Raw genomic sequence first — 8,823 nt, 5'->3', positions numbered from 1 at the left:
GGCAATGTAAAATTCAATGAATGACCGAAGTGTACGAAGTGACTTCGTACTTCTGTTTATTCAATCTATTCTCATTCCGTCATAAAATCATGAATAACTTTTTTTGTGTTCAACTGAGCCTTGATTCTTCGACTTCTGAGGAAGATGTCAAAGAACTTTTCAGAAATTATATTCAAGCCATATCTACAACAAATGAATTAATGATCGACCACATAAAAATGAGAGCTGCTGCTTAAAGTTAAGCTTTATCCTAGAGCTTGAATTTGACGCTCGAGACGATTTTACCACGTTTTACCTTTGAATTTTCGTATCGTTTCCCATTTTCACTCAGACTGATATTCAACCGATAAATACCAGCCAAATTCTATCAAATTAATTGAAACGAAAGGTCCATAAAGTTTGACGGCAAAACATAAATTTTGTTTTAGTCTCCGTGTATTTATTTTGTATTTATAGAATTTAAATTGTTAAAAAAAAATTAACGAGGAAATCAACCATTCATAAAGTATAAAAATAAAGAAAAAAAATTTTAAAAACATTTTTGTATGAAAAACATATTTTTGTATGCCAAAGACAAAGCTAGTGTTGAAAAAATGTACCACTCAAGTTAATAAAAAACGAAAAAGAAAATATTTTCAAAACATGATTCAAAGTTTGGTTATTGTTGTTTAAAATGGTGTGATTTCACCGGTCTCTGTTAAACGCAACAGTCGAAGGACGTGTAGGCTGCTGGTGTTTATCCAACTATAAATTATAAACTCAAAACATTTGATCGAAAATTAAACGGAACATACCTGACCTGTGATTGAACTGGAATTGAACGGATTACGATCTTTTACTGAAACGTTATTAGGATCTTAAATTCATTGTACAATGAAAATGCCCGCCGATTTTCGACCACCCCAGGAGTCTCAGTTACTCTACAAAGTTGTTGTTTCTTTACTTTAAAGACATTATCGGTACTAAATCCAAGACGCAACGTAATAAACGATTCAATCAGATTATTGTGGACAACAACCTGATGAAGCGAATTATTTGTGTTGCGATTGGGTTTCAAACCCACAGCACTGCTTCTAGAATGAACATAGAAAATATTCGGAGGCTGATGAAATGACCGTATTCATTGCGTTTCTTTTGGAAGAAAGGACTTTTATATTTGAAATTAGTCCTTCAGAAACGGCATCTGCTTTTGACAATGATGATCAAAATAAACGATGATTTCAGTCTGGTGATATAGACGAATTTGCGTTAAAACTAATGAAGTAAAAGATTTTGCATCAAACGCCATAAACAATCGCAGTAAAAGATTTTTTGATTATACCCAGAGAGGTTCGCCGTTTTAAGCCTAAAGATGTGATAAATTCTAAAATTAAATTAAAATGGTCTTAATTACAGTCGATTTCTATTCGGTCTTCTCCAAAATGGTAGGCCGTGGCCATCTTTTCGTCTTATAAACTGAAGCAGACCCAGTGGCGAACACTTTAACATACAATTTTAACTTGATGCTACTCGGCAACCTTGAATTCTAGAACTGCGAATGGTAAGTATCTGTTTCAGGTATGGAAAGACTTTCAGACCCAGAGGTCCCTATTAAGAACCTGAATTTACAGATCCAAATCAGGTTTTCTCATCTCATGTCGGGTTCGCCTGAAAATTTGAAACCCCAACCTGAACTTACTTGATCTGAAATAAAATGTTGGAGTTTAGGTTCATTCAGGCTTACCCTGAACCGGACCTGATTTAAGTCCAGTTCAGGTCGGGTCAAATCTGTCCTGTTCCTATTTAGGTAACATTTAAAAGAAAGAAATATTTCGTTCAATCATTCTCACTTGATGGGTATTCGTACCGAGCTGTTGAGGTGTAAAAAATGTGAGGAATGATCATTGGAGCAAAATTTCTTCAATTTTTAATAAATAATTTCTGTCTGTTGAGCCTTGTCTATGTGTGACTATCGGAATGTTCAAATTACTTGAACTTCAGCCAAATTTATATTTTGTTTCACAATTTCTTATGGTTTATGCACATTGTACATGTACAACAATGGTAACTTATCTATCACACTGAAGATATAAAATTATTTCACTTTATCGTTTTCAGCCGAAATCATTGCAATTAAATCTTCAATCGTTTCACTTTGGTAAAAACATTTTCCAAATTTATTATCCAATCGCCATGCAAGATTTGTTGGCTGTCTTCCCCAGTTCCAGAACACTAACGATTTTTTGTTAATATTTAAGTCTTTACGGCACGTTTGCAAGTTCTGAAATTTGAAGAAATTTTTTTACAGATTTGAAACGGTCATCGATTCATAAATGAAAATTAACACATTCTTGGGCCTGTACATTTAGAAAACGTAAAAAGACAACAAACCTCTGCTAAGGTGACATCGATTGTCTTCACGTATCTTCCATCCAAAACCACAATGTTAATATCAGGTGAATCAATCGTTTTCTTCGTGATCTTCAGTTTCAAATATTCAGCAGCCGAAAATGGTAGACTTCGATCCGGCTCGACATGCAACACTACCTTACCATCAATGATCAATTCGTTAACTCGTACTTGTGGCCGTGAAGACGCATAAATGATGAACATTAAATTCACTCCAACTCCGATCAAAATACCATATTCCAGACTGAACGTTAGACAAACGACAAGGGTCACAACGAATGGTATCACATCAACCCCTGAATAAAGGTTTTAACAATCTCAGCAATTGCAATCTATTCTTTAAAAAAAGTGGCTTACGTTTGGTTTTCCAGATATGATAAGCTTCTTTAAACTCTACCATCAGGATCATTGCTGCAATTAGTACAGCCGCTAGAGCTGCTTTCGGAATAAATCTAAATGCTTCAGTGAGGAACGTCACTGCGATAAGAACCATCACTCCTGTTATGGCACTGCTAAGGGTCGTACGACAACCACTGGCTTTATTAATAGCAGTACGTGAAAACAATCCAGTAACTGGCATTGCTTGGAGAAATGATCCAAAGATGTTCAGCAATCCCAGGGCGATTAGCTCTTGGTTTACGTTTACATAACGTCCGTTAGCTGTTATCGAAAACAAGATTTATCTAAAGTAATTCGATTTCAATCAAAATAAATTTACCGAATGCTTTCGACACAGCGACGACTTCTATAACACCGATCAATGTAATAGTAATGAAACCTGGTCCCACACTTTCCAGCATATCAAAGAAGTTCAGCGTTTCGTTTTCATTTTTTACAACACTGAATGGAGGTACTGCAATTTGCGGCAGTCCTGTGTCGACCCTTCCGGTAAGGGCGAACGGAGGGTCTGTATCTTCGGTTGTTAAGAAAAAGGCGAATAATGTTCCGATAAGGACAGCCAAGGCATTTCGTCCTAATGATATGTACTTGCATAGTGGAGCGAATCTGCCCTTGACATCTTTCAATTTCTACCATTCAAATTAAAGAAATCCGATCGTTACATCTCAAGCAACATCGAAAAAGTTTTTCATTTTACACTCACCCATAGTACCAGTATAAAGATAATCAAAGCCACGCCGAGAACAGAGTCCCACAACTTAATGGTGTTGATATCATGTATGAAATCTTCAATTGTTTCAATAAATTCTGAAGATCTACCTGATGATAAACAGTATGTTAAAGGTGAAATTTTTGATTAATTTATAAACTAACCTGGCATTCCGAACAGAGGCTTCACCTGACCGCACGCAATCGTTACGGCAGCTAATAATGTTTAAAAATCTTAGTCATTTATAATAATTATCTACAATTTTGAATAATTATTATCTTAGATTATCCGTGAATGACTCACCGGCAGTCGTAAAGCCTGCTATAACTGGTATAGATATAAATTGTGTTAGAAATGCTAGATTCAAAGCTACTAAAACTAGGACGATAATTCCCAGAATAAAAGCTATGAACACTGCGAACTCGGGAATTTCAGCTACATACTTTTGGATCATTAACGACATAATTGCTGTGGGTCCTGTAAATTTAATTGGGTGTTAGAATCCACAAATATGTGTCAGGTCACTTTCATTTGGTCTCTGGCTCGGAAGAAGAAAACTTTCATGGAATTTTGAATGAGGCAAAAGAGATAAAGTATCAGTAATTTCGAAATCCCCTCGCCGCATTATCTATCAAGTGCCTGAATGTGTACTATTATGTACAAGTTTTGGAACTGAATATTCCATCAAAGTTGGAAATGAAATTTTGTAGACTAAGCGGCAGTAAGTAGATGACAGTATTGGTTGATAGTGTTGACCTGTCACATACGGCTATTCATATTCATTCTGGGTAATATGGTCCTTTAGATAGTAAAATGTATGTTAAAAAAATTGAAGTACAAGATTTGAAATCGACCCGATAATATTACTTGTCATATGCTTGCCGTCTGTAACAGGTTAATCTGAAGTCGTAGCTAGCATAAATAAAGTGAAACTTCAGTTTGTCCCACTAACTGATACAGCAAGGACCAAAATAACAGTGACTTGACCAAATATACATTACGTTACCAATACACAACTCGACACCAGATCCAAATATCGTTAGCAAAAAGCAGGCCACAACGGAAGCGTTCAGACCGTACTAAAAGTCGAAATGCACTGATTTCTCGAGATAACAATTTTCAAACGAAATGCACTTACTTTAGTATCGATCCCAGCAATGGCAGCATATGCAATACTCTGTGGAATGGCTGTCAGACCAACACTGATCCCAGCTACAATATCATCATATAAGTAACTCAATTTGTAATTTCGTGCTAATGCAATAATCGGAAAGCGATCGATAACAGTTTTTGTTGTGCAAAGTGTTTGCATTTGCCGAGAGAAAGCTCCTTTGATATCTGGCCATTCCTCTTTGTACGAATTGTGGTCCTGGTCATCTAAAGAAAGATTTTGTTGTAGAGTCATTGGGCTTTTCACGTATTTTTTTCGGTGTAGGAGAGAATTTTGTTATTGACTCGTCTTTGCCTAAGAAAACTCTTTTGAATCATAGTTTAACCCACTTGAAACACAAACAAGCGTTAATCATTTCTGAAACAGTTGATAAGGTGAGATTCGCTAATTGGTTGTAAATTGACAACAGGTAGTCCAGACAAGATATTATAAACTTAATAAAGATAGGTCAGTCCAAGTCGCACTATAGACCCTATCGGCAGTAGTTGATATACAAGTGATATCACTTTTGATTGTGCCATATAATACAATTTCGTTGTAAATTTAATGTTATCTTCCATCAGATTCCCACACGACAATTCATGTAACGTAATCATTCTAATAGCCATGAATTTGTCTTTATTATTTGAAATATATCTCCCGGCTAATATCTAAATTATCCATTGTGATAATGTGTTAAGGTGAACACACAATTGATTTTGTCAATAACAACATTCACTGCCGCACTGACAGCGAGGGAAGCGAATTTATAGTCTCTAAAAATCCAAGTTCAAATTCCTCAGACGCAAAAAAATCTTTCTCAGGTCTTTTTCTCTCAGTCAGATAACAATTTATCATCTTCAATAACCAGATTTTCTCTTGAACACAACCACGGAATGATTGATAACAACTCATTAGAGTGCTTTTCTTGAAGCCGTTCGTACCTCTTAAAGATTATGTCGAAAGTATTTGATTGTTTTGACGCAATTTAATGACGCAATGGATTGAGTACGGGGATATGAAAGAAATGTGCTGGTCACTGTCACGTTTAGATGTGATGTATATAAGTGCTGAGCTGAATTGGAGTTAATTTCGTATGGTAATTCCGTTCGACGAATTCTTATCCCTCCTGCGCACTCCGAAAAACCTCCTTATAGACATTTTTATACTTAACTGGACAGCTGAAGTACATCTTCTAAAGACTTTGACACTGATAAGGGCTTATTCTTGGTCCATGTCCTGTTCATATTTAGAAGAAGTTGCACTTGGTGCAACGATAAGACTCTCGATATCCTCTTTTAGTTGGAAGAAATCATTTAGTACGGTAATCTGTTCCATCATTCTCAACGCTTGATCGATCACTGACTGCGACAGTTCTGATATTTTCATTTATTTTCTGACTTTGACACTGATGGACTGGATATTGTTATACTCTAATTCTGGGTCTCTTCTATATCCAAGCGATGGCTATTCATTTGTTGAGATCCGTCTAGCGTACTCTTATATAGTGAAATTATGTTAAAACAAATGAAGTAAAAGATTACCGACCAACGGAATTGAAAAAATGACTACACTCTTTAGAGCAAAATATAAAATTTAAAAAAAATGGAAAGCTTTACACAGTTATAGTGGCTGTAGCTGTAACTGTTTCAGCTTTAGTTGATAAAAGAACTCTGAGTTCTAGCATCACAAATTCGTTCAAGCTAATTGTACATAATAATACCTTGATGTGCTATGTACTAGAAAAACCGACAAATCTGTTAGAATCACGTAATTTTTTCGCCTATTCAATGTAGACAAACAACAAATAAAGTTGTAACCTTGATATTCAGTTTTTTCCCAAAATATTTTTTGGATTACGATTACACTTAACTTTAATTACGATACCATCCATCCCTACATATAACAACACATCTAAATCTAACCTTTTTCAATTAGGTCTTTCGACGATGAGTTTATATTGATCACACTCATTTTATTGTCAATCCAAATGTTTTCAATAAATTCACTCTATCACGATATTTACGTTGTGAACCAACCGACCAAAAATTAATTGTATTTGCTTAATCTCATTGAAAGTTTGCAAACGATATTATACGACCGGACGATGCAAAGTGTCGAATCGAAATTGTGTAAATGTTTCAGATTCAAACGACTAATATCTGAATTGGTATATTACTCTTATATATTAAGCTGCTATTGAGATGATACGACACAATATTATATATTCGATTGTGTGTTTTGGATTATCTTTCTACGTTGTCAAATTGAGTGCTGAGAGTTATCTAATTACTATGGTATTATTGACAGTTAATCGATCTTTCTTTGCCAATGTCATTATCGGAAAATTGGAGCCATTTTTGCGTCACTTCCTTTCGAATTTGGACTTTTTACTAATTTTCTAATAACAACCGATTCAGTACGGATAGTATAAGTCAACCGAAAAATTTTGTCATACAAAAAAAAACGGTAAATCACGACTCATCGATTATTTTGTATGAAAAAAATTACCAGTTCCATACCGTAAGCAAGTACATTACGAATTATTTTGGGTCCCAAATATTTTTCATTTAATAAGTACTTCGTTTTATAAACAGTTTTATAGAAAATCTTTTACTTCATTAGTTTTATCTGCCATTTTCTATAAAAAAAAGTACATTAGCCAGAGCTCAGTTGCTCAGTTTGTTTTTGTCGTCACTGTCGATAGCAGATAACATAGTCGGACAATAAATCTATATCTTCCAATGATTGTTTTTAGTAAATGAGAATATTTCAAAAATTTCTGAAGTGCACTTGTGGAATGACGTCGATTGAGTTAAAAATGTAACTTCTTCCACCTTACGTTTTGAAATAATTAAATCCTTGAAAATCAATCATAATTTTTAAAAGTCACCCTAGAGTCATCTCGGTCTATATCTCATTCTATACCTTATCATCTACAAATTTTGATTACAAAAAATCGAAATTATCACAATTCGCCTTCAGTTCATTAACAGTCCAGTTACAGAGAAGACCATACTGAGTCGAGATGATTTTAAAGCTTTTAATTTTTTCGATTTGCCTGCAAATCGCCCTATGCTTTCCGGATGGTGCCCCAACCCAAGCCTGTGAAGATATGACACCGGTTCATGGCCTAAATCAACCTCGTCCGGAGGAAATGCCAGTGGATGTGCTGCTGGAGAGAAATGTCATTCGTGCCGGTGAACTTATATCTGTATCACTTCGAGCAAGGAATGACACAATGTTCGGACCGCTTCAATTCAGAGGATTTATAATTCAAGCTAAAATTACCGGAGCTGGGTCTATACCTGGTCGAAATGTTGGTACTTTTGAATTGACTGACGGCGCCAGACATGTAGTATGTCCGACATTAGGGGTGAATTCGGTCGCAACGCATACGTCAAACAGTGAAAAGGGATACATTCGGTTGCTATGGAGAGCACCAGTCAATATATTTGAACCTACCATTACAGTCAACTTTTATTACTCAATCGTTTGGATGGTCCCGATGTTCTGGACCAATGCCGTTTCCAGTCCTCTTATCATTGAAAATCCGATCCTTATGGAAAATCCATAGTGTAAATTGAGTGATAAGAACGAACAAATATAAGATTTTTGGAAAAATGCAATCGATTTTTTTGTCATTTATTTTGAAGATTACACAATTCAACATAAAATATACGAGATTAGATGGGTCAGCAGGTAATTAATCGCAAGAGATACTTAACGTTTTTATCATCAAAATAACGCTAATCTGTCGACAAATAACTACTGAAGAGGTTGCTACGCCTTCATTCATTTGAAGTTGCGGGAAACATACCTGTCATTTGAGCACTGAAAAACGAGTTCAATAAGCTGTTATCCTCAAGGCAGTAAACTTTGGGCATGTCACGTAGATACGCGGGTGACACAACTAACTTGAAGATAATGATGGAAAATTTTCCTAAAAAAATAATTCGTCGCCGTGTATGTAATAAAATGGCGACCCAAAGTTTACAGCCTCGGTTATTATGAAATTTCAAACGCAAAACCGTAGCCTCTTTTTGAATCCCTGGTCTGCGGTCTGTGAAAAATTTAGTGAATACAAAGATGCAACACACTCCAATTTAGAATTTTGGACCACTGCGTTGTGGAGGCCTCTTATTTAATTCTGTTCTCGTGCCTTTGTGCCTGTTCT

At 35.5% G+C, this 8,823-nt stretch overlaps 2 protein-coding genes across 2 annotated transcripts; one reads left to right on the top strand and one right to left on the bottom strand.

The window, feature by feature from the left end:
- Positions 1–1,880: 1,880 nt before the first annotated feature.
- Positions 1,881–6,796, bottom strand: LOC119079476 (sodium-independent sulfate anion transporter-like). The gene is made up of 10 exons (XM_037187413.1): positions 6,572–6,796; positions 4,635–4,873; positions 4,503–4,575; positions 3,800–3,973; positions 3,661–3,711; positions 3,491–3,606; positions 3,107–3,416; positions 2,746–3,048; positions 2,371–2,684; positions 1,881–2,260 (listed from the first exon to the last, which is right to left on the bottom strand). The coding sequence occupies exons 1-10, from the start codon at positions 6,618–6,620 to the stop codon at positions 2,075–2,077; spliced, it is 1,815 nt and encodes a 604-aa protein (XP_037043308.1). The 5' UTR covers positions 6,621–6,796; the 3' UTR covers positions 1,881–2,074.
- An 825-nt stretch (positions 6,797–7,621) lies between these two features.
- LOC119079539 (putative ferric-chelate reductase 1) lies at positions 7,622–8,275 on the top strand. The gene has a single exon (XM_037187527.1). It carries the CDS (start codon positions 7,675–7,677, stop codon positions 8,221–8,223), a length of 549 nt encoding a protein of 182 aa, XP_037043422.1. The 5' UTR covers positions 7,622–7,674; the 3' UTR covers positions 8,224–8,275.
- Positions 8,276–8,823: the final 548 nt, after the last annotated feature.

Source organism: Bradysia coprophila, unplaced genomic scaffold (assembly GCF_014529535.1).
Source record: "Bradysia coprophila strain Holo2 unplaced genomic scaffold, BU_Bcop_v1 contig_324, whole genome shotgun sequence".
NCBI classification, from domain to species: Eukaryota; Metazoa; Arthropoda; class Insecta; order Diptera; family Sciaridae; genus Bradysia; species Bradysia coprophila.
Note: the sequence above shows the minus strand (reverse complement) of the source record. Positions and strands in the feature narration are given on the sequence as shown.